The sequence below is a fragment of the Oryzias latipes genome, chromosome 23, assembly GCF_002234675.1.
Source record: "Oryzias latipes chromosome 23, ASM223467v1".
NCBI lineage: Eukaryota > Metazoa > Chordata > Actinopteri > Beloniformes > Adrianichthyidae > Oryzias > Oryzias latipes.
This window is the reverse complement of record NC_019881.2, coordinates 20,349,678-20,374,861: the sequence shown is the minus strand read 5'-3', so window position 1 is coordinate 20,374,861 and position 25,184 is coordinate 20,349,678. Positions and strand designations below refer to the sequence as shown.

At 41.7% G+C, this 25,184-nt stretch overlaps 3 protein-coding genes across 8 annotated transcripts; 1 reads left to right on the top strand and 2 right to left on the bottom strand.

Annotated features, from left to right (window-relative positions):
* Positions 1-11: 11 nt before the first annotated feature.
* Positions 12-8,256, top strand: amdhd1 (amidohydrolase domain containing 1). 5 transcript variants are annotated; one of them, XM_004083211.3, is made up of 10 exons: positions 23-226; positions 3,227-3,333; positions 4,139-4,203; positions 4,272-4,549; positions 4,619-4,844; positions 4,908-5,032; positions 5,099-5,192; positions 5,262-5,422; positions 5,910-6,034; positions 7,885-8,256. In XM_004083211.3, the coding sequence occupies exons 1-9, from the start codon at positions 90-92 to the stop codon at positions 6,013-6,015; spliced, it is 1,299 nt and encodes a 432-aa protein (XP_004083259.1). In that variant the 5' UTR covers positions 23-89; the 3' UTR covers positions 6,016-6,034; positions 7,885-8,256. The 5 variants fall into 5 exon arrangements, with proteins under 5 accessions (XP_011489586.1, XP_023808116.1, XP_011489587.1 ...); XM_011491285.3 differs by having other exon boundaries at positions 18-226; positions 5,099-5,422; XM_011491286.3 differs by having other exon boundaries at positions 19-226; positions 4,619-5,032.
* LOC101169895 (tetraspanin-9) lies at positions 6,447-11,009 on the bottom strand. Of its 2 annotated transcripts, XM_004083212.4 has the most exons (9): positions 10,836-11,008; positions 9,331-9,368; positions 9,172-9,250; positions 8,886-9,077; positions 8,733-8,807; positions 8,558-8,659; positions 7,914-8,045; positions 7,748-7,831; positions 6,447-6,976 (listed from the first exon to the last, which is right to left on the bottom strand). In XM_004083212.4, the coding sequence occupies exons 3-9, from the start codon at positions 9,232-9,234 to the stop codon at positions 6,905-6,907; spliced, it is 720 nt and encodes a 239-aa protein (XP_004083260.1). In that variant the 5' UTR covers positions 9,235-9,250; positions 9,331-9,368; positions 10,836-11,008; the 3' UTR covers positions 6,447-6,904. The 2 variants fall into 2 exon arrangements, with proteins under 2 accessions (XP_004083260.1, XP_011489590.1); XM_011491288.3 differs by lacking the exon at positions 9,331-9,368 and having other exon boundaries at positions 10,836-11,009.
* An 11,384-nt stretch (positions 11,010-22,393) lies between these two features.
* On the bottom strand, positions 22,394-24,069 carry LOC105357121 (RAD51-associated protein 1-like). Its single transcript, XM_023952102.1, has 3 exons — positions 24,040-24,069; positions 23,550-23,975; positions 22,394-22,942 (listed from the first exon to the last, which is right to left on the bottom strand). Exons 1-3 carry the CDS (start codon positions 24,067-24,069, stop codon positions 22,772-22,774), a joined length of 627 nt encoding a protein of 208 aa, XP_023807870.1. The 3' UTR covers positions 22,394-22,771.
* Positions 24,070-25,184: the final 1,115 nt, after the last annotated feature.

Genomic DNA, 25,184 nt, shown 5'->3' with positions numbered 1-25,184 from the left:
CTCTGTGCACTTTAAACTCTTCTGGACAAACATTGACTTTGTCTCCAAACCCTGGTCGCCTCTGAAGTTCCTCAGTCTGCTGAGCAAAAATGTCCGAAAATCAGCGTCTGTTGGTGAAAAACGCCAAACAGGTGGTTTTGATCTGCAGGAACGGAGAGAAGTTCCTGAACAAAGACGGGATGAAGAGTCTGAGCGTGATCGAAAACGGCAGTGTTGTTATTGGGAGGCAAGTCTTTAACTTTATATTAAGTAAAAATTTTACACAACTTTTTATTTATAATGCTCTTAACAGAAAATGAGCACAGAATTCTATGTTTTTAATGTTTAATGGAGAGATGGGTCGCCAGTTTAGCTCAGGCGGTAGAGCGTGTAGTCCATCAATCAAAGGTTTGGCAGATCATTCCCAGGTCGCCCTAGCCACCTGTCAACCCCGAGTGCGGCTAGTCAGCAGCCCACCCCTCCCCCAAGGGGATGGGTCAAATGCGGAGAAAGAACTTAACCATTGTGGAATAAAGTATCAATTATTGTTATTAAAAACCTGACACATCTTGGATTTTTGTTTTTTCCGTTGCACTTTGTCGCCCTCCTGTGGTTACGGTGAGTAATTACATGCAGGTTTGGTACGGTCATGAAAAGTTAGTTTTGGAAATTGAAAATGGAAATTTCTAAGTCATTGAAAAGTTTGTGAAAAACGAAATCTTTTGTAAGGTTTAGGAAAAGTGATAAAATGTTAGAATTTTGAATGCAAAAAAAATTTTTTTTAAATTGTTTAACACGTTTAAACTGTTGCATAAGTTCAACCTGAGGCTATGTTTTTTTTGTTTTTTTTAAACTTTGACAATTGAAGTATCATCAGATCGCTACAATACATATTATAACGAACAGTAACTATATAATCAACATTACCTCAAATAGCAATCACCATTGCCAAACATAACATATAAATCTAAAAAATAGAAAAAACGAATAAACATAACACACAAAAATAAAATGTAAAAAAAAACATAGATCCATCCAAAAAGTCAAATATTGGTTAGGGGTACTCATTAAGTTTGTATTTTTGAACAAAACGAAGCAATTTCAAGCCATTCTTCTTTTTCATATAGTGAAGTGATTGAAAATAAAAACAGAGCTCTTTTTGAAATGTCATAAAAAGTAGTTTGGTCTTCAAATATTTATTTTTGTGAATATAAAACTTTCCTTGCATTATCAGGACATTAAGAACCATATTTTCTGGTCTATATGATACCACCCCGAATACCTGACGCTATAGGTGATGGGAGTTTATGTTGCCGTAAAGCAGTTTGAGTTGTTCGTTTAGCGCGTGGGGCTTGCTAGCGACAAGTTGCTATCGTGAAATGCCGGAAAATGTAGCTTTAACGACGTGTGGCTTTTCAAGAATGGATATCAAGCGTGGCTACCGAAAGACCATGAAACGCGTTTTGCACCAGAATCGAGCAAAACGCAGACTTTGCTCCAAGTCCTTTGACATCAGCATGAAAGGAGCGCGGCTGCTGAGCCTCATGAAGGGAGGAAACAGCGACACCTGCCGGACGCTGCAGAAGCCAGGCGGTCAGAGAACTTTTAAAACGGGTAGTGATGGCGTTACTTTGGAAGCGCATTGCATTCAGGTAACCCTTGTGCTATCCTAGGCACTTTAACATTGGGAGTTGGGTCATCTAGACCCACTAGACCAGGGGTCGGGAACCTATGGCTCGCGAGCCATATATGGCTCTTTTGATGGTCACATGTGGCTCGCAGACAAATCTTTAATTATAGTTTTTTTTTTCATTAGACCAGTCCTTCTCGGGCGCGATGCGATGCCAGAGGCGCGCAGTAGTAGCAGTGCTTAGAGAGAGAAATCTGCGCCAGCGCTATCAGTTACTATTATCTATTAATTCACAGAGTTTGTACCAGCTGGAAACCTGTGAATTGACGTGCCTAAAACTGCGCGCTCCCGTCTCTGAGAAAGAGCGCGCAGATGCGGGGACGGGATGTGTGAGGGAGAAAGCAGAGGGTGGGGGTGAGGTGTTGTGGGGACAGCAGGTGAATCGCGCAGGGATTGTAAAAACGTAAAACCCGCTGCCCGTCACTCACTGCAGCGTGTGAGTGTGTGTTTGGCTCCATGTCTGCATGTGATCAGTCTTTGTCACATCTACAGAACATTCAGACCTAAGATCCCGTTTAAAGTCTCAACGCCTGCATGAAGCAGAAACTCACCGCGTATCAACCAGACTAGACCATCAGCAAAACTACCACGAGAAATACTCATCATTTATTAGCAACAGAATAACAATGTTATTAAAAAAGAATCCACAGACTTATTGTACTTTAAAAATGTTGAAATTAAATCAAATGCACACATTCATTTGTATATTTAGTTTTAAACAAATTGTCGCAGACTGAGTTGGATGGCTGTTGGGCCGCGTTGAAAGTTCTGGAGTTCATTGAACGCGTCAAGCAGAGCTCTGATTGGCCCTCAGTTCTGTCGGTCAGCCTGTTGTTAGGTAGTTTGGACCAATGGTGTTCAGCTATGGGCCGAATAAGGGAAATGGGAGGGCTGCAGCGGTAGCAGGTGAATATAAAGTTGGGAGAAGCGCTCTCTCTCGTCTCGGCGGGAGAGATTCAGGAGTTGCTGAATTAATTGAAGGGCGTTTGTTGCGGTCTGCAGTAATCGGAATAAAGAACCTTAAAAGAGGTTAAGTCTCCGTGCCTCAGTGTGGGGAAGGGACACTACATTATTGTATGGCTCTTTCGAAATTACATTTCAAAATATGTGGCATTTATGGCTCTCTTGGCCAAAAAGGTTCCCGACCCCTGCACTAGACAGTGCTCTGAACCTTTTTTTTCAATGGTTTGTGATCTTCACTGATGTCCATGGATTACATGAAATCTTTCCAACTAAAGTTCATCCACCGTTGTAGGGAGAACACGTTAATGTAAGGGTGGGATCATCTAAGATAGCACAAGGGTTTTAAAAACATAATAGTTTTTTCAGAATTCACTTTAACAATTTTAGGACTACGACAGTTGTAGTCCTAAAGCGAGGACCTAGGTCCTTGACACGGACACTTTAGCTTTTAGTTGCAGCTCATCTTTTAGTTGATGAGGAAGTTTGGGTAATTCTATGAAAGGTCACGGAAAACCATTGCTGAAAAAGTGTCCGAACTCCTGAACATGGCTCACTGACATGCTGCCTTTCATGAAGGTTGTTTCCTTTCGTCAGGGACGGGCTGATTAAAGCGGTGGGACCTGCAGAAACCATCAGTGCTCAATACCCAGAGTCCTCCTGTGATCATGTGATCGACGCCACAGACATGTGCGTTCTGCCAGGTGGGTATCAGCAACCCCACTTAGTTTGCCTTTTAAAGCTGGACTCCATAATGTGACACGTTAAAACACCTCAAACTGCAGAATCTGCACTTTTTTTTGTTTTTTTTAAGCTTAAACCCAGATCTGAAAACTCAAGTTGATGTTTTTGTTTCACCTGCTCAGGTGATCCTCGGAGGTTCATTTGAGGAAGGAAAATGTTTATTTCTGGGGCTCTTGTAAAACATAGAAATGATGACTGGAAGGATTTTTAATGAAATCTGGTTTTTGTAGAATTTTTGTCCCTTTTTGTTTAGTTTTACTCGCCTCCAAACAACCGTCTAGCGAATTTGTGTTTGTAAATACATATCTATACACATTTGCCCATATATAAAGCAGGAAAAAATGCTGAAAAGATAATATTGGAGATAATTTACTGTATGTTTGTAAGGATGCGTATTGCATTTAAATATCAAATATTTTAAATATGATTTGTATTTATTATTTTTTTTTTCTGCAGTTATTTTAAAAATATTATTTTCCAGTGTTTTCCAAAAAAAAACATTCTATATTTCTCTCTATCACTCGTTTTAGTTTGTTTTTCTGCATCGGTGCATACCAAAACTAACCATTCCTCCTGGACACATTGACTTTTGGAGAGTTTTTAATTGCAGATCGGCTTTAACTTTATTTTTTTAATTGACTGCGATTCGCCTCCAAATTTTTGTTTAAATCAGATTTTTTCCTGCTGCACAAACTGTAAATGAAACAAACCAGACAGTTATTGAACTTTTCCTCGGTTCTGACTAAAGTTTGAACTGTGTTCCAGGTCTGGTTGATGCTCACACTCATCCGGTCTGGGCTGGAGACCGTGTTCACGAGTTTGCGATGAAGGTAAGCCCCGCCCCTTTCAATCTTTGCAGCTTCCGTTAGTGTTGAGGTCCAGACTGTGCGGTTTGCAGCTGGCAGGAGCCTCCTACATGGACGTGCACCGGGCCGGCGGAGGGATCCATTTCACGGTTGAGCACACCCGCGCCGCCGCCGCCTCGGAGCTGCTGGACGCACTGACCCGCAGGCTGCAGCGGATGCTGCGCGCCGGAACCACGCTGGTGGAGTGTAAGAGCGGGTACGGGCTGGAGCTGCAGACCGAGGTCAAGATGTTGGAGGTGATCGAGGCGGCCAGGCGCTCGCTGCCCATCAACATCTCCTCCACCTACTGCGGAGCTCACGCCGTGCCCAAGTAAGCCCCGCCCTCTCGAGTCGCATCCCGTGAAGCGTGCGGTGTATGCGACGCTCCGCCTCTTCTCAGAGGGAGGACGGAGGCGGAGGCTACAGCAGACGTCCTGCAGGTCCAGCTGCCGCGGCTGAAGGAGCTGATGTCCGCCGGGACGCTGCAGGTCGACAACATAGACGTGTTCTGTGAGCGGGGCGTGTTCGGGCTAAGCTCCACCCACCGCATTCTGCAGGCCGGGAGGGACATGGGCCTCAACATCAACTTCCACGGGGACGAGCTCCACCCCATGAACTCCGCCCAGGTAAGCAGCGGGGGAGGGGCCGGTGAACATCTGTTTCTGTTGACGTCAGACGCTGTGTGTCAGCTGGGGGCGGAGCTCGGGGCGTTGGCCATCAGCCACTTGGAGGAGGTGACGGATGAAGGCATTGTTGCCATGGCGACGGCAAAGACGGCTGCCATCCTCCTGCCCACGACCGCCTACATTCTCCGGTAATAAGTAACACCCCCACCCCGTCTCCAAGTGCATGATGGGATCATGACCTCTGGGCTCTTCAGGCTGCCGCAGCCTCGAGCCAGAGACATGCTGGACGCCGGCGTGATCGTCGCCCTCGGGAGCGACTTCAACCCGAACGCCTTCTGCTGCTCCATGGTGAGGACGGAGACATCCCAACGTCCCCCGCCGCCCGGCCCTCACCTTCATCCTCCTCCTCTTCCTCAGCCCATCGTCATGCACTTGGCCTGCGTCAACATGAGGATGTCCATGTCTGAGGCACTGGCCGCCGCCACCATCAACGCTGCCTACGCGCTCGGCCGCGCGCACACGCACGGCTCCCTGGAGGTCAGCAAACACGGAGATCTGCTCGTCCTCAACTGCAGCAGGTAAAACTCAGATGTTTGGTTTTTATGTTAAATCAGGAGAGAATTCATCATTCTGTCAATAATTCTCCTAAGTGATCAAGATTTTACGGTTTTAAAGTCTTAATTTGACATTTTTCAAAGTTTTCTGAGATTAAAATTATTCTCCCAATTTTTTTTTCTCTCAGTGGTGTTAATGTTTTATTACAAATCCAAAACCCTCAGCTAGTCCTGGGTATTTACTAGAGCTTCTGCTGTTAGGCTTTACTCCCACCTGATCCGGTTCTCCATTTGTCATCGGACCAGAGGATCAGTCAGAACAAACCAAATTTTCTTTTTTGGAAGTTTAATGGATTCATTTCAGTTGCAGCTCCACCATGTAGAGCCAGTGGTGAACATAAAAATCTGGTTTGGTTTTATTATCCAGACAAAACCAAACTTCTTTCCGGATGATCCTGGATTATTCTTCTGGATTAATCCAGACTTCATGAATCCCTCTCCTGTGTTGCAGGTGGGAACATCTCATTTACCAGCTGGGGGGGCATCAGGAGATCCTCCGTTACGTCGTCATCAAAGGAAACATCGTCCACGACAACGACAAAACCATGCAGATGTGACAGCAGCAGCTTTTCACAGGTAAGAAGCCGAGAGGAACTCAAGACTTTCAGCTGCAGGAAACTCTTTCCTTTCTGAGTAAAAGCATGAAATACTTGAAACAATTGAAACGTGAGCTGACATTCCTGAGGTTTTTGTCAGTAAAACTATTAAGGAATTTCATTGAAAATAATTATTTAGATGCTTTTTGTCCTTAAGAAAAATTATTTTTGATCCTTAAAACGAAAATAGAAATTTTGAGCATTTAATCAAACTTTTTAATCAAACTCTTTAGCTAAAAGTTTGCAGATTTTTATTTATTTGAACAGTTTAGGTTCTTCCCTCTCATCTGTGGTTGGGATTTTGCTCTGAAAATGTTTACGTAAACGTCTAACATATAGACAACTTATTAGACCATAAAGATATCCAGTTAATGGAAAAAACAACAAGAAAACCGACTTTAATCTGACATTTATTGACCTTTAACTGAATGTAAATATGTGAACACATAAGCATGTTTAATACATGGAATCAAAGTGTAAAAAATACGTATTAGGGCTGCACAATACACTGCAAAATTATCGTTATCGCGAGATCAAGCGGTGCAATAAATGGTTATTGTGTTAAAATAAGTTCATGGCAGATTGAAATATTTAACAAATCAAATCCCTTTATGCATTTGACCAATCAGGCGGATCCCTTCGATCTTAGATGCCCGCCTCCTAAGTAGACGAGACTTAAATTATTTAAATGAAACTGTTGCAGTGAAATGACGCATTTGGTTGTTTTAACTTGTTTTTGTTCATGTATTGGGAGTTTTCCTCATGTCGTGCAGCCCTAGTACATATAAGTGTCTTCACAAACGTTACTGAGTGCATAGAAGAAGGTGACGTGGACGTGAACCCGAGTCTCTCAGGCTTCAAACTTCTTTCCTGTTCGATGGATCTGCTGGTAGAGAGTCATGGAGAAGGCCATGCCGAGCAGCTGCAGAGGGAAACCAGCAGGTCTTTAAAGTCCAGGATCCAACTGAACATCGTCTCAGACATACTTTGAAAAGCTTCATCGCGATCTTTTTTTGTGGAAGTGCTTTGTGCAGTGCTTCCCGATTGGTTGTAGACCTTGTCGATCAATCTCCTGTACAGGATGTGTTCAGTTTGCCAAATTTACTTTGAAAACAAAGATCTTTTCCTGATCATTCCAGAAATGTTCATGTCTGTCTGACAAAAGTGACTGACAGATTGATTGACAGGATCTACAACCAATCAGAATGCAATGCAATGTTAAAAAAAGATGTATGCACAATTCCCTACAAAGATCCATGAGAATAGTGACTCTACACTCTTTGACCTGCCGTAACTATTCAACCGTTGACGTGATCAACATGTCAGCCGATTCGGATGCAGAGAAAAGCAGCTTTGCACTGATATGCAACACATTTGTCAGGTAAAGTGCTGCATACGGATGCAAAGCCGCCTTCTCCGCTTCAGAATCTGCTGGAATGACATTGATCACGCCAACGGTTAATCAGTTACGGTAGTTGACAGAAAAATCAACACTAAAGCTAAAGTTGTTAAAAAAAAAAAAGCTGCTCTACACCAATGAAGACAGGAAGTGGTTTCCTGTTTCTCATGCTAGATTGATCTCATTAACTCAACAGTTGAGTGTGAATCCTACTCTGACCCAGATTATCTGATAATCTGATTATTAGACCCGTCTTAATTACACTAATGATGATGATGAAATACAGTTTCTCACCTGTATGACCAGCACGCACATGGCGATGGTTCCCAGAAGGTGTTTGTTGTCATCCAGCCACTCCTCCATCTTCTCGTAGCAGCCCTAAAAGAACAACAGCGTCTGCTGACGGTTCGGTTCTTTCCCGGCTTCTAAAGGGCGGGGAGGAGGAACCTGAACAACGTACCCGCTTCCAGAAGATGTTGGAGGCGTTCCTGCCGCAGCCGGGGTGAACCTGCTGGCAGCAGCTGTCGGGAACCACGTTCTCCTGCAGGGCGGCGTACCAGTCGTCATGCCTCACCACGCCGCAGCACATCCACTGGAGACCCACAGAGGAAAAACACTCATTTATGGTTCTCAACCATGTTCTGGATTCATAATAAGCATGTTTTCGGGAACAAAGTCTGAGCGTCTGTGTCTTTGTCTACACGCAGAAACTCTTTCTTTTGATGATGCAGCAGTATTACTTTTTTGATGGACGTATAATCTTCATACGGCGTCATTAAAAACTCAGACTCAGTCTCACTGAAGTACAGCGTTTTCTTTTTTTTCCACCACGCGTTTCCATGGTGACTCCGGAAATCGGCGATCCATTGAGAATGTCTTTATGTACCTGCTGTGCACGTGCGTTAACCCAGGGTTACCAAGTCGAGCGTAATTACGCTAACTCATATCCGGTCTTTTGGAACCGACATACCCTGAGTAAGCATGTTCAGGCGGATTTCAGCCAGAGTTCAGGGTTAAAGTCAGGCACAAAGTCCAGTTTTTCAGATACAATAAATGGTTAGAACCGGCGTTAAGGTGGACTGAACGGCCTCTGTTCCAGCTTACCTCTCCCTGAATGGCGTTCCAGGCGTCTTTCAGTCCGGCGTTGTTTTCAGTGGTGTACAGAACCAGCCCTTCTTTCAGGTCCCGCTTGGCGTTTTCACTCACCTGATGGGATGGCAGGTGCATCGTGGGATAGGTTGTGGTTTTCAAATGCAAGAAAATAAAAATAGAGGTGTACCTTATCGGTGTATACAAAAAAGAGGATGAGGAGGATCAGTTCCGCCAAGAGGATGATCAACAGAACGATGAAGAACTGAAAGGGAGAGATTGTCAGAAGAACATTCTCCCAAACTGACCTGCAGATGCATTCTGGGTATTGCGGTACACTCACACTCAGAAGAAGGCATTTGTTCTCCTTGATGGCACCCAGACAACCCAGGAAACCCGTTACCATGACGACCGTGCCCAGGGTGATGATGAGGTTTGCGGCGGACAGCGAGGGGAAGGAGGGGGACAGGGTGGCGAAGCTGCCCTGAGAAACTGACAGCCACACGCCGACCCCCAGGAGTCCACAGCCCCCCAGCTGGAACACAAGAGAACAGTGGAGTTCACGACGCACAGAGATTCCCTTATGCTGTTGATAAACGGGGTTAGATAAGGAAATGGGGAATTTGTACCCAGAAAAGCAGGTTGAAGAGGAAGAGCATGTACTTCACGCAGCAGATGCAGCCGCGCGCCATGATGAGACGAAAACAACTGAAAAACCAAAAAACATTTTCAAAAGCTGATCATCTAAACTGGTTTTATAGCAAACATGAACCAAAACACAAACATACCGCTTTAAAAAAACAAAACAGCAGCTCAGATGGTTGATCTGAAAAACACAAGCAGAAATCGGTAGGAAAATATGTTGAAAGTCCCAAAAGCCACATCTATTTTAAAGTGTCCCCCTTGGTCTTTTCATTTAATAAAAATCATAGTTTCTGCAGAGCAGCAGGAGTTGTGGGCGGGGCTGTTGGTATGGAGCAACCCGGCCCTCATTTTTCTTATACGTGGATCTTTACGTGGAAAAAGAAACCATGACTGGTGATCTAATCCCAACAGTCCTAAATTGATCTGGAGTATCGATGAGTCAGTTAGAGGGTATTTTAAAAATCTTTTTTATTCTATTTTTATTTTTTATTTTATTTCTACACAGAGATGTTAATAAAAAAAAATCCAAATGATTGAACATTTTCTGCCCATTCTCCCTAAATTCTGTTGTCTTGGATCCAATAGATTTCAAGCTTTGAGAGGAATTTACTTTGTTTTCCCCCAAAATTGAATTATTTCTATGATGACTGAGTTAGCGGTCATCATCAAGGTTACAGGGCCGCTCAAAGTGTGGCTGCTATAAATAAAGATAATAATAGAGCCATCTAACAGGTTAAAGCTACTTTATTGCACATGAACTGGTTTCTGGAATAAACATGTAAACATTTATTCCACAGGTTTAAAGATTGGATTACAGTACAGAGGATTAAATGTATATTATCACTCTGACTTGATGAAGAAAACCCAAAACAATCTTTTTCTTCACATTTTTATTTTATTTCTGAATCCTTTAATCTAATTCTCTCATTAAGGAACAAATAATTTCAAGCATAACTTTAACTTTATTTTCATAAATTAATTTTCTATAAAACAAAACTTTATCATTGATTTAGTAAATATCCACTTAACTCATAAAAGTGTTTAAAATAAATATGAAAAAGCTTAGGTTTAATGCTATTAGGACAATTTTTGGAAACTAACATTTTAACATAAATTTTTCAGAATATTTCTAATTTACTCTAAACATTTTAACAGTTTAATTAAAAGTTTGAATTGAGGAACAGCAGAATAAAATATCTATTTAACAATTATCTCGGTGAGGATACACATACTTTCATAGTGTGAGTGTATAAGACTAAGTATATTAAAAATTAAAGTTTTAGTCATACGTGTAATATATTAAGTGTTTAAATGATTTACTTCGAGTTGTAAACGCATTACAGGAGTTTGTTTTGTTACTTTTAAAATGTGATAATAAAGTTTTCTGTTTTTTGGGGGGGATTGGTTTGGTAAAATCCAAAATGACGTCATCGATCTGACCTCCCAGAATTCAGCATAAAAAAAGTTTGGGCTAAAAAGGAACAGGTACCAAAGTAAAGTTGTAATGTTATACGTGTTTAGAGACGGAAAAAACAAGTTTTTAAAGAGAAGAATCATAAACTGAGCGACGCTTCGGCGCCTCAGGTCGTGATTTTCTTCCATGCTGTACAATCATGAGCCGAGGAGGGAAAAAAAAGCTTTTTCCTACCGTTTAGCTCGCGCTCATCTTCCTGCTAACATTTCCGTCGCAGAGACCTTCACGTGCCGCTCTTCCTCTCAGCCGCTCGCGCTGTCGAAATGTTCAAGGATGTTGGAAACTGCGAAGCTGTTTTGAAGTTTCTTCGACGCGAGGAGGACGCTTTGCCTGTAGGGGCGGAGCCTAAACAAAGGGAGGCGGGAACGAGTTAGAAGAACAAACAAAACAAAAACAAAAAAGAAGTGTAAAGTCGGATGCTCACGATGAAATACTTTATGAAATGTTTAGTCCATCAAAAAAGAAAAAAAAGTGATTTAATTCTTGTAGGTTAAATGTTACTCATAATCCCTCCAGTGGTCAACCACAGAACTGCAACTACAGGATAAACGGCCTACAGAAGAAATTCTGATTCAATCTTTGTAACTTCAAGATTATAGCATATTTCAAAAAGATATTTATACTAACTAATGAAATTTAAGTAACTCTGTTGGCGACAAGCAATCATCAACATCAGACCAGCATTTTTTTCTCCACTTTTAAAACATGACTCGAAACTAATTTAGACTCAAGCATTTAGTCTTTTATGAGATTTTGCTGCTTCTACCTTTAATGTTTTTATTCCCGTATTTATTTATTTTTGTAATGTCCTCTTTGATTTTTATTTTGTGTTAAAGTACTGTATTAAAGTTAAGGCGGGGTAGAAACTGTCCCAAATAGTTTTCTTGAAGGTTCTAGTTTTTCATTCTTACAGCGGATCTAGTATTTTGTTTGTCTTTTTCAGGAACTGGTTTAGATTATTGAGACGTTTAAGTAAAGTTTTAACAATTAAGATTGATAAATTCTATTTGGAAACCACGTGACTGAAGGTTTAAGGCGAAAGGCACCACTGACATACTAGGATTTAATAATAGTTATTTACGTAAAATACTAATCAATCCGAGGTGAAGATTGCACAAAACGATCCCGTTTGTCGTAATTTCCAATGGAAAACTAGAAAATAATTCTGATACCCAAGTTTCCAAGATGAGGTCAGACATGAACTTCAAAAACGGCGGAGAGCAGAGAAAAGTAAATAATGACGGTGGCTGATAAATGTTTTAACTCACGTTATCTTAATGTTTAAATGTTTTGCTAACACATATTTAGTGCGATCTGCCTTTTCCGGTTTATGTCAGTATAAAAACTGCTGTTTATCTGTTATAGACAGTCAGGTAGTCTGACTTTTTCAATGATGAGTGTGTCTTAAAATCTTGCATTAGCATGAAATATGGAGAATCAAAACTGCCAAATAGAAACAGGAAATACATTTTCTCATTTATAAATGACGAACAAAATAAATGTACTAATTTTAAAATTATGAACATACAAAATAATAATAAAGAAGTGTATAAATGCGTATATTTCCATTTATACTCAAATTATTGTTCACATTTATTATTTATAAATGGGTACATTTATTTCTTATTTGTATTTTGCAGTTTTGGTTTTACATAATGAGGATGTTTTGCACAGTTTTCTTCCCAGCCAACAGTTTCTTCTGCTCTCCAAAATTATTGGAGGTGGTGCAGCGTCCACATCCCAAGATGTTCCTGACATCACTGAAGATGTCATCTCAGGTAACTGTATCCCTTGTGCTATCCTAGGCACTTTAGCATTGGGAGTTGGGTCATCTAGAGCAGTGTTTTTCAACCAGTGTGCCGCGGCACACTAGTGTGCCGTGGGAGATGGTCAAGTGTGCCGTGGAAAATTGCCCTAATTAATTGATCTAAAAACATTTCCCATCTCCAGGAAATCAGCTCTTTGTTCATCCAAACAGGTCCTGATAAAACACTGAGTAGTTAGGAATATGAAAGATCTTAAAATACTTTTTCTTTGTGTTTATTTGATTCTATTAAAGACATTTTAATAAGAATGACGGTACCGCGATTTTGCTGCAGCTATAACTGTTTTCTGAAAAGTCCCGCAGCTTTTACTGTCTCCACGACTCCACCAATCATTGTTGAAGGCTTAATCACATGTCATCAGTTTGACCAATCAGAAGTGGTTAAAGTCTTCACTTCCTTGTTCCAATTTAGCTCATAACTCACTAAGTTCCAACAAAAATACCAGCTAAAGCTCGTTTTTAGGGTTGTAGCTTTCCACAGAATCCGGTATCAGACCGTGGAACAAGTGAACAAAACAATGAAGCTCCGAGACGCTAGTCTTTCTGCCCTTTTGTGGCAGTTTTCACACTACATCTCCCATGATGCATTGGACAGCGCCTCAGCGTACAATGAGTCTTGAAACCACAACGAACATACAGTTTGTATGTAACTTAACTTTTATTACATCTTTTAGAAGAAACATCTGCAACTTCCTGCTTTTTCTGTCACAATTATAACAAATATGCACGTCAGATTGCCGAGGGGGGGGGGGGGGGTGTAAATCAAAACAGACTATGAGTTTCTGCTTTTTTTTTGGGGATGCTGGTGTGCCGCGGGATTTTTGTCAAGGTTAAAGTGTGCCGTGGGTCAAAAGAGGTTGAAAAACACTGATCTATACCCACTAGACAGTGCTCTGAACCTTTTTTCTTCAATGATTTGTGATCTTCACTGGTGTCCATGGATTACATGAAATCTTTCCACCTTTATCCACCTTTGTCGTGGTAGGGAGAACACGTCAATGCAAGGGTGGGGTCACACCACACAGTGTGGTCCAGCCTGGAAGTTCTCATCAAAATGTCTGAACTTCCTGTGATCAGTGATGATATGTGAAGTTGCTCCACAGTCGACCATCTAATGCAGGGGTCGGGAACCTTTTTGGCCAAGAGAGCCATAAATGCCACATATTTTGAAATGTAATTTCGAAAGAGCCATACAATAATGTAGTGTCCTTTCCCCACACTGAGGCACGGAGACTTAACCTCTTTTAAAGTTCTTTATTCGGATTACTGCAGACCGCAACAAACGCCCTTCAATTAATTCAGCAACTCCTGAATCTCTCCCGCCGACACGAGAGCGCTTCTCCCAACTTTATATTCCCCTGCTACCGCTGCAGCCCTCCCATTTCCCTTATTCGGCCCATAGCTGAACCCCATTGGTCCAAACTACCTAACAACCACCTGAGCGACAGAACTGAGAGCCAATCAGATCTCTGCTTGACGCGTTCAATGAACTCCAGAACTTTTAACGCGGCCCAACAGCCATCCAACTCAGTCCGCGACAATTTGTTTAAAACTAAATATACAAATGAATGTGTGCATTTGATTTAATTTCAACATTTTTAAAGTACAATAAGTCAGTGGATTCTTTTTAATAACATTGTTATTCTGTTGCTGATAAATGATGAGTATTTCTCGTGGTAGTTTTGCTGATGGTCTAGTCTGGTTGATACGTGGTGAGTTTCTGCTTCGTTCAGGCGTTGAGACTTTAAACGTGATCGTAGGTCTGAATGTTCTGTAGATGTGACAAAGACTGCTCACATGCAGACGGGGAGCCAAACACACACTCACACGCTGCAGTGAGTGACGGGCATTGGGTTTTAGGTTTTTACAATCCCTGCGCGATTCACCTGCTGCCTGTCCCCACAACACCTCAGCCCCACCCTCTGCTTTCTCCCTCACACATCCCGTCCCCGCATCTGCGCGCTCTTTCTCAGAGACGGGAGCGCGCAGTTTTAGGCACGTCAATTCAAAGGTTTCCGGCTGGTACAAACTCTGTGAAATTATAGATAATAGTAACTGATAGCGCTGGCGCAGATTTCTCTCTCTAAGCACTGCTACTACTGCGCGCCTCTGGCATCGCATCGCCCCCGAGAAGGACTGGTCTAATGAAAAAAAAAACTATAATTAAAGATTTGTCTGCGAGCCACATGTGACCATCAAAAGAGCCATATATGGCTCGCGAGCCATAGGTTCCCGACCCCTGATCTAATGTCTGCTCCCTCGCTCACTCGGAAAGCGAACTCCTTCTCCTGGTTTATCGTCTCGCTGCAGACTCTGTCTGCGCTGTCTGCGTCTGCAGGTGCTGTCCTGGTGCGTGCTGCTTTTGCACAAGCTGCACCACAGTTTGCGCTGGCAGGTTCTGGCCAGGTGTCCCTACAGGCCGCATCTGAAGCATACAAAGTCTTTTGTCGCCTTCTCTGCTCCTCGCTCACCTGGGCTGGCAGGTCTCCCTCTGGTGCACGCGGGCATTCATCACGTTGTCACCTGCTGCGGTCGGGCGCATGTTTTCAGTGTCTTCACAGCTCCGTAGCTTTGTTTTAAACTTTGTAAAAGACATGGTCTCATCCTGTTGTGTCACGTGGATTGCAAATGGTTGGACTGACTCAGGTGGCCCCTTCAGGACCATGGCAACCAGCAGACCATCGCTCAGGGTTTCACCGGCGTTTCTCAAGGCAGTGATCGCTGTCTCAGCGCCGATTATATATTCTGTCACGCTTTCATTGTCCGGCTTTTTTAGTGAAGTCAGTTCAGTATAAAGACTGATGATATGAGGCTTTCCTTTATTTTGGTAGGTTTTTCTCAGGATCTGTAGCGCCTTGCGGCCGTCATCTGCTGCCTCACGCATCACCAGCGGCAGGCTCTTGTCATCATGACATCATGTTCTCACTAGTCCGTCAGCTTCACATTTGGTTAAAAACATATTGTCATTCCAAAGCATATCATACGTTCATAATTTCACAACTTTTTACAATAGACCATGCCTCTTCAAATCAGACGGTTTACCCTAACAATAGTGGTTCCCGTCTTCTCAGCATGAACATTGATTTCCCCCTCCGTTCTTTCAAAACCATTCCCAGCTGACGGTTGAACCAGGTCACCCACACCCCTGATACATCATTCTAATTCTCTGCCATACAGCATCACATACCAGATCGCATCACCAATAGACATTCAAATCATTTGCATTTATATCCACGTGCCTCGCATGTTAGATGTCTCCGACCAATTCACACATCAGTCACAAAACCCATGACATGCACACATCAGATTGTACCCACAACCATGAAAATGGCTCTTTTAAATGTCAGATCACTTTTAAATAAGTCTTTTATCATTAATGATCTGATTTTAGACCCTGATTTAACCTGTTTGTTTTTAACTGAAACCTGGCTTGGCACTGATGCACCAGCTATTCTCACTGAGGCTTCTCCACCTAATTTTAACTTTTTATTTTCAATCAGGGGGGGAAAGAAAGGTGGAGGTACAGCATTGATTGCTCTTAAAACAATATCATCTGAAAATGTTTTATTTAGTAAATATTGTTCATTTGAGCATCATGCTTTTCTTTTTGGAGACCCACCTGTTTTAACTGTCACAGTAAACAGACCACCAACCCCTCCTTCCTGTTTTATCGAAGACTTTTCTGAATTTTTATCATCTCTTCATATTAGGTACAATAGGATTTTAATTACTGGTGATTTTAATTTGCATGTTGATAATCATGATGATATCTATGCCTATGAGTTTTTAAATCTTCTAAACAGCATGGATTTTCAGCAGCATGTCACACAGCCAACTCACTACAGAGGACACACCCTGGACCTGGTCATTACCTACGGCCTGTCTGCTGGTGTGTCCTCTGTTGTTGACTTGGCCATATCAGACCATTATTGTGTGTTTTAATGTCACCTGTGAAATCCAGCAAGAAGCATCAGTGGGAACTGTGAGGAAACGGTATTTAACTCCTGAAGTGGCTGCAAGTTTTATTGATGTTTTTAAGCAAACTCCTGCTCAGATTTTACCTGCACCCTGTGATTTTATTGTTGATCATTTTAATAACAGACTTCGGTCTTCCATAGATGCAGTGGCTCCACTCAAAACAAAAACATTAAGAGCCACTCCTAAAATGCCATGGAAGACTGACGACATTAAGGGTCTGAAGCAGAACTGCAGGAGAGCAGAGAGGAAATACAGGAAGACGAAATTAATAATTCACAAAGACATTTTAAAAGAACAACTCAAAATCTACAATAACTCAGTTAAACGGGCCAGAACCTCTTATTTTTCAAAAATCATTTCAGAAAATAAAAACAACCCCAAATTTCTTTTTAAAACAATTGATATTTTAATAAACAAAGACTTCAACAAGTCCTCCATGCCATCATCTGATGCTGCTTGTGAGGACTTCGCAGACCACTTCATGGGTAAAATCAATGCTATAAGATCAAACATTTCATCCATGCAGTACACGGATCTTAACAGACCACCAGCATTGTTTTTACCAGAAGAAACACTGGGGAGTTTTGTCCTGGTTGATGCAGAGATGCTTGGTCGAGTTGTATCTCAAGTAAACACTACATCCTGCCTTTTAGATCCCATTCCCACTTCACTTTTTAAAACATTTTATGGATTCTTTGAGTCAGAGCTTTTAAATATAGTAAACTGCTCTCTTCAGACGGGGGTCTTCCCCTCTGCCTGTAAGACGGCGGTGGTGAGGCCCCTTCTGAAGAAGAGTCACTTAGATCCAAAAAATCTGGATAACTATAGACCCGTATCCAACTTACCATTTTTAAGTAACGTTATAGAAAAAAGTGTCGCTACTCAACTGCATGAGTTTTTAAATGCCCAAAAAATTTTAGAAAAATATCAGTCTGGTTTTAGGACAAACCACAGTACAGAGACGGCTCTTTGAAAGATAGTTAATGATCTTAGATTAAACTATGACTCACAGAAACTTTCTGTTCTGGTGCTGCTGGATCTCAGTGCCGCTTTTGATACAGTAGATCACCAGATTTTATTAATTACTCTTACCTTACAGATCGACACTTTTATGTAAGTATGGATACGTGCTCTTCAAGAATCCATGAAATAAATTGTGGGGTTCCCCAGGGGTCAATTTTAGGGCCAATACTTTTTAATTTATATATGTATTAAAAACTAGAGGCATATATTATATATATGCCTCTTGGGGGGGTCATCAGGAGACATGGCGTTGACTTTCACAGCTATGCTGATGATACACAGCTCTACATCACCGTGTCTCCTGATGACCTTGAACCTATTAACACTCTTTTAAATTGTATTTTAGATATTAAGTCATGGATGGCAGAAAACTTCTTACAGCTCAACCAGGACAAAACAGAATTTTTAATCATAGATTCTGAAGACAAGAGAGAGATGATTTTACCACATCTTTCTAATTTTAAACCATCTCAATGTTTGAGAAACCTGGGCACACTTTTTGACTCTGAGCTAAATTTTATCCCACACATTAAAAATGTCGTTAAGACAGGATTTTATCATCTCAAAAAGTCGCCCGTTCCTCTCTCTTGCCAGCACAGAGGTGCTAATGCATGCTTTTATTTTCAGTCGTTTAGATTATTGTAATGCCCTGCTCTTACCAAAAAGTCTATTTCAAATCTACAGCTATTGCAGAACTCAGCGGCACGAGTTCTGACGAGGACCAGGGGCTGGGAACACTTTACACTCCCTGTGCGTTTCAGGATGATTTTAAAGTTCTTTTAATGGTTTATAAATGTTTTTATGGTCTTGGGCCTTCTTATTTGAATGATATTCTTTTAAAATATGAGCCCTCGCGGACCCTGAGGTCCTCCGGTGCTGGCCTCTTAGTTGTTCCTGAGGTGAGGACCAAAACTTATGGTGAGGCTTCATTCTGCCATTATGGTCCTCGCCTGTGGAACGGCCTGCCGGAGAGCCTCAGGGCCGCAGAGACTGTAGAGGTTTTTAAGAAGAGGCTCAAGACCCACCTTTTTAATTTAGCTTTTAGTTGATTTTAACTGCTAATTTATTCTATTAGTTTTATTATAGGCTATTTTATGTATTTAATTTCATTTTATGCATCTTATTCTCAGTTTTATGTTTTCTTTTTTGTTCTTTTTTATTTTATAAATCTTATAATTTTAGAATCTTATCATGATTTTAGCCCCAGTGTTTCTTGTGGGGATCTTTTCTGCCAGGGTTGCCGGCTTGCCCGGTGGCTGTTGCTGCAGTTCTTGCCCTTGCTGGGGCGGCTGGGGTTTAATTTTGCAGCTTCACGGCTGTGAAGGGGACCCCGGTGTTGTCCCGGTCTGGGTTTGCGCTGTGGCGATGCTCCCGTGGCCGGGCTGGCTCCTGGTATGAAGAGATTCCCAAATACCGTTTCCTCACAGCAGAGCCAAGCCATACTTGTTTGTTTGCTTATTTATTTATTTATTCAAACTTGCATAGTCAATATTCATTGTCATGGGTCATGTGTTTTAATGGAGGCGAGTGGGAAGGGTGAAGGGTGGGTTGGGTTTTTACTGTAATGTTGTGTGTTTTTTGTTTTTAATGTTAAAGCGCTTCGAGCTGCACAAAATGCATGATAAGCGCTATTTTATAAATAAAGTTTGATTTGATTTGATTTGATTTGATCCAGAAACTGGATCAGTTCAGCTCATGCCTCCGCATTTTTAGCTGGATCCTCATCGTCATCATCAGGGTCAGGCGCATTCAGAATGGCGTCTTTCAATCCTTGTAGTCGAAGGTGACCCAACAACTTGGTTTCCCATAGGACATAGTTCTTCTCATCTCCCTCTAACAGAAGCCGGGACTTGTATCAGCTGTTCGTCTGCTCATGGTGTCAACTTCCTCACAAAAGTGGAAAACACACTTTATAGTCTCAGGCGTCTCCTGGGCCCAGAACCTGTTAGCAGGTTGGTAACTGCACTGCGGTGCGGTGCTGCTGTAACTGGGTGGAGTTTTCTGCTCTGCCTTGTGTTCCAGTGAATAAAAAACCACGCTTGGATGCTGAGTCAATCTCTTTTAATCTTGGTTAACAGAAAACAAAAATTCACAATGCTGTCTAGAGTTTCTTCTGTGTTTTTCCCCCTCGGCCAGAGCTCACAGCAGTCTCAGTGCGCATTCTCATTAGCACCTTCCCCCCAACAGGATGTAAAGTAACACAAAAAGAACATGATAAAATGAGAAACCTGCACCGTACCCGGTTAACAGAAAAAAAATCTAATTAAATAGAGAGCGCCATACTTTAGTGAGACGGAGTCGGAGATTTTAATGACGGCGTATGAAGATTTTAATCCCATCAAAAAAGTAATATGGCTGCATCATCAGCAAAAGAAAGAGTTCCTGCTTGGAGAAAAAGAACAAAGTAATAAACACACGAGTTTCTATCACACGCTTCACCAAAGCCTCCATCCACCCGTGATCCACTTTCAGGATGTGAACCAAGGAAAAAAACAAACAAAACACTTCCGGTGAAGCAGCAGCAACTGGTGATGTGAGGTCGTCAACTGTCAATCAAACTTCAGCTTCAAAGTTCCACTGATGGAGATGAAAGGAACCAGAGCTGCTGCTATGGAGACAGTAGAGCAAGAAGATGCTGGTTCAAATCCCAGAAAGCACCAGATGGAGGAAAAATGGTGATCGACAAAGTGCTGCCTGATGTCCAGAATAGTGCGATGGAAGTGACTTGATCTCCAAAGCAGAGAAGCGCTGGTTCAATTCCCCGTCTCAGTTTTTTTGTTGTCGGTTTTTGCCGCTCCTTGACAGTCATCAGCTCAAAGGAACAAAGCAACACAGTTCTGCTGTAGACAGATTAGCACAGTGGGAGTGTTTCTGTCCTTGAAGCGGGAGAGTGCAGGTTCAAGTCCAAGTCAGGGACATCGAGGTGTTCAGTCCCCTCACAATTCAAGCTGCGGCTAGGAGGAGTCAGGACGGCAGGGAAGGGGGCTTCATCTTTGCCCCACCACCCCACCCCACCCTGAGGAAGGAGGACCAGGAGAAGAGGATCCCAGAAGAAGATGTGCATTTAGATAGATTCAGAATGCAGCTTGGATGTGTGGAGGGTCTGTGTACCGTAGATGCAATACAGGTAGAGTAACACCTGGAGGTGGCAGCAGGCTATGGGGTGGTGTAGGTAAGTAAAACTTTTATTTAATTTATAATTAGACTATTAATTTAATAATTAGTTTAAGTTTAATTAGCAACAATCTCTAGTTTTAATATATTAACATTTAGTTTCTGTTAGTTTGTTTAGTTTGTTTAGTTAGTTTCTACAAATAATTAATAATACAAGCACCAACTTTTAGAGTTAGATGGACAAGATTTAGAAAGTATCAGTACCATAATGTAGTGTTAGTGTTTTTAGCGTGAAGGTACTATCATGATCTAGTTGCTGCTTTCTAGGTATTAGAAAAATCTACACCCCCCATTAATAGTACACAGTCTAGTTGGTTTAGACCGCCTGTCGGTTCTAGTCTTCTAGGTACCTGTCTCACTACCAGTTAACATAGCTCTAGTATCAACCTCCATCACCTATATAGCACAGAAGTCATTGATTGTTGATCTCCTTGATTGTCAAAGATGAAGCCACCCCCCTTCCCAGCATCCCTGACTCTTCCTCACCCCAAGCATGAGTTGTGATGCAACTAGCCAGGACTTGAACCTGCGCTCTCCTGCTTCAAGGACAGAGACACTACCCCTGTGCTAATCTGTCTACAGCAGAACTGTGTTGCTTTGTTCCTTTGAGCTGAACACGCTCCACATGTTTCAAAAATCAACAATCAGGTTTAAAGACACAGACATCTACTTCCTAAGGACCCTTATTCTAACTGGGAATTGAACCAGCACGTTCTCACTGGAAGCACAGAGACACTGCCACCACACTACTCTATCTGCATCAGAGCAGGGACTCTGGTCCATGAAAGATCTTCACGCAGAGTCAGCTTTTATAGCGACGGTTTGTTAACGAGTCGGGAATTGAACCAGTCACTCCCACTGCACTATTTAAAGCACCACCAGGTCCAAAAAAAATAGTCTTTATCAGTTTTGAAACTAATTTGGATTTATTACTACATGACAGTTGTTTTACTTACTGGTACATCCTTTTATCCGTTTGTAACGTCACACTTAAACATAAAACAAAGTCAAAGATGTCATCATTACACAGAACATTCTTCTAATGCTTTATTTCTGCTTTAGCTATAAAAAATGCTTTTATAAACTTACTTTGAAAAATTTCAAAACATTTAAGGTTTTCGACAAAATGTCGAAAGCTTTTATCAATTTAGTGTCTGTCCATCTTCAGAACCAACTGAATCCTTTTCAGGGCCACATCGTTGCTGGAGCCTATCTCAGCTGCTTTTGGGCAAAGGCAGGATACGCCACGAAAAAAACCTCCCTTTCATGTTTTTGCTTTCATGTTGATGCTAAATGTGGGTAATTTTGGAGCCAAAGAATGTGCATTTATTTTTGATGCATATTTATAGGCATGAAGGGATGAATGCATTGTTTTTGTCTATTATTCAGGATATATTCTTATTTATTTACCTTCTGTCATGGTATATTTGGGATGCACGAGCAGCATTCCAAGGAAACGGATCTCCAATCTGTTTTGGAAACGTTCTGAGGGTATGCACGGATTTCAGTCTGACTTTCAGGCAGCAACACCAGCTTTATATGTCAAAATGTAAATTGTTTTCGCTATTCTACTCACAAATATCATAATGAACACTTTGCTGTTTTTGGAGCTTAACTGTATATATTTCATACTGAAAGCAGTTTAAAAAACATTTTAGTATCCAGTTGTTCTCAAAGAAAACACTTTAATTTTACTTTGTTTTTTTACTTCCTGGTATTTGCATTAAATGACATTCCAAACAACTCCTTTTTTTCCAATTTTATTTGAGATGTATGTACATAATATACAAAGTTTGCTGAACAATAAGTACAAAGAAAAACAGAAGAATTTATAAGGATATGAAAATTACAGGCAAACACATTTGTATTAAAAGAGAAACAGATTTTAGTTTTGTTTGATTCACACAAAGAATAGAGGATGAACTCCTGAGGACCGGACTGTGTGGACGACCTAGCAGCCCCTCCCTGAAGCTCTTCAATTTTAGTTCAAGTTGGAGACTTGTGTCATAAATAACCGGAAGACAAAAACGATTTTTAGAATGTTCTCTAAAAATTGTGTTAAGAGAAAATGGCCGTCCCTGGTCCACATGAGGCGCTGGCCCCTAATGGGTTAGTGACTCGCAATGCTGGGATGGAGCGGTTTGACTCGGACTAGGCGGGACAGTCCAAGTCGCAGCCCCTGGCTGGGTGACTTCACCAGTGGACTGTACCGGACGATCCAAGCTCTTTGGGAAAATATATTCAGTAGGCAAATAATCCGAGCTGGGAAAGGTAATCCTGACTGTCGTGGGGCACGCACGTTCCATTTGATTGTTTTTGTGTTCGAATCCTCAAAATAAAAACGAGATAAAAAAATCAGATTTCTTTATTACATTTCTTTAATTTTATCAAAGCAATGAAGCATAATTCATTGAAATTGTAACAAAGTTAAACTTGCACAATAGAGCAGTCACGTGACGCGTCGTTCTCCGCAGAATGCACTGCAGGGCAAATAAACATTTAATCGTTAATGCTTATTATGTATTTTTAGCAACTTAGTTATTTTGATATTAGGATAATATATAGATAATATAGATACATATCGCATGTGTTGCCTTCATTATAAGGCTTAAATAGGGCTTTTAATATATACGGCTCTAGACATTTTTGTTTTTTTCATCCAATTTGGTTCTTTCAACATTTTGGGTTGCCGACCCCTGGGTTAGTGACTTGCAACGCTGGGATGGAGCAGTTGACTCGGACTAGGCGGGACAGTCCAAGTTGCAGCCCCTGGCTGGGTGACTTCACCAGTGGACTGTGTGACGATGAGGCGCTTTTACCAATATGAGTTGGAATATAACATAAATATAAATATTAGCCTTCAATCTGATTACAGCAGTTTAAATAACCGAAAAAGTAAATGTATTGATTCTCACTGAAGCTGGACCTGGTGGGTTCCACTTGGGTACTCTCCCCACTGCTGGGCTCAGAAAGGATGAAGGCTTTGTGGAAGGGGGTCTGGTGGGTGTCGGTTTGGATGTTGGAAGACTTTTTACCGGTTTGGAAGCAGCTAAAATATTTTTTAAAGTCTTAGTAACAAAAGTCAAGAGGATGGAAAGCGTCAGCTGTTGAAACCAACCTGCTGCTTCAGGCTTCGTCTTTGATGGTTTCAACGGTTGTTTGTCTTTTTCAGAAGTGGGATCTGGTTTGATTCTGTCTTTGGTGGAGACTTTGTCCTTCTTTTTGGTCTTTGTGGGTTTCTTGACTGTGAATTCTTCATACTCACTCTCAGATGGCTCACTGAAATCACTTTCTGGATGTGGAAAAGCAAAGAGCTGTTACACTTATGAAAACCAAGAGAACCGTTTTTTATGGAGTCGTGGAAAAAAAAGTGCTAACCGGGTGTAAGTTTGGGTTGATAGTCGTCATCTTTGCGTTTTTTCACTTGAGCTGTTTTAGAAGAAGTCTTCTTTGAGGCGGATGATCTGATCTCCGACGAGATTGCGTCTAAGCCTGGGACCCACAAAGAACAAAAACAAACAAATGAGTAAACTGAAAGAAAATGCAATTAGACCAGTGTTATTTTTTTTAAGATCGTATTTATGATGCAGAAAATTCACTGGGCGGGGTACAGTCTCCATGCTCCGCCCATTTCTGATCATCCAGCTGCAGACTAACAGATCCATGAACGTCTTTGTTCTCCTCTTCTGAGCTGGAATCTGGATCAGAACTGGACGGATGGATAGATCTGACATTACTGCCATTTTGTTGCACCGCTAATGTTAGATTGGAAGGACTGTAAGGTAGCAGGAGAGCGTGTAAACGGAGAGGGGTCCCGTCCCCAACTTAGAGGGGAATTTCTAATGAACTCCTGCCGCTCTGCAGAAAAGATGTCCCAGAAAACCACACAGGTTTTTGCGTAATTAAAATTAAAACTCACTAGGAACGCTTTTAGAATAATTTGGAGTGGGTCTTTAATAAAAATATTTGTCAAACAGTATTTATGTCCAAAAAATCACTCCTGTGAGGAAACTGATTTTCTAAACAGGACTGTAGAGGAAAAAAGGTTAGGTTCGTAACCTTTCCGTTTCCTGCACACAGAAATGAATGAATAATGACTCAGAGACAAAACGTATCTTTTGTGGAAGTTTACTCCGTACAAGAAGCACAAATCAAATTTTACGAAGGGTTACAGACAGATGAACAGGCTGCTGCATTCAAAGTCTGAACAACTGGAGGCAGGGAGATGGCTTGGTATAAGAACCCTGCATTTGCATATTCAGAGGATCATACACTGGACAATGGTGTGAAAATCACGCCCACAGGTTGTTGCAGGGAGATGCTCGAAGGTCAGGAAGTTTCAAGTGTCAGATCTCTCTGAGGTTCTCACGGACATTTACCAGAGCACAGGCACCAGCACACACAAAGATGAAAAAGGGAGTATCCTGGAGGAATGTTATGAGAAAAATGGTTTTGGTTGTGCCGTCTTCAAATGTAATATAATTTTGAGATGATAATACATGTGTAATGAATTAAGTTTGAAC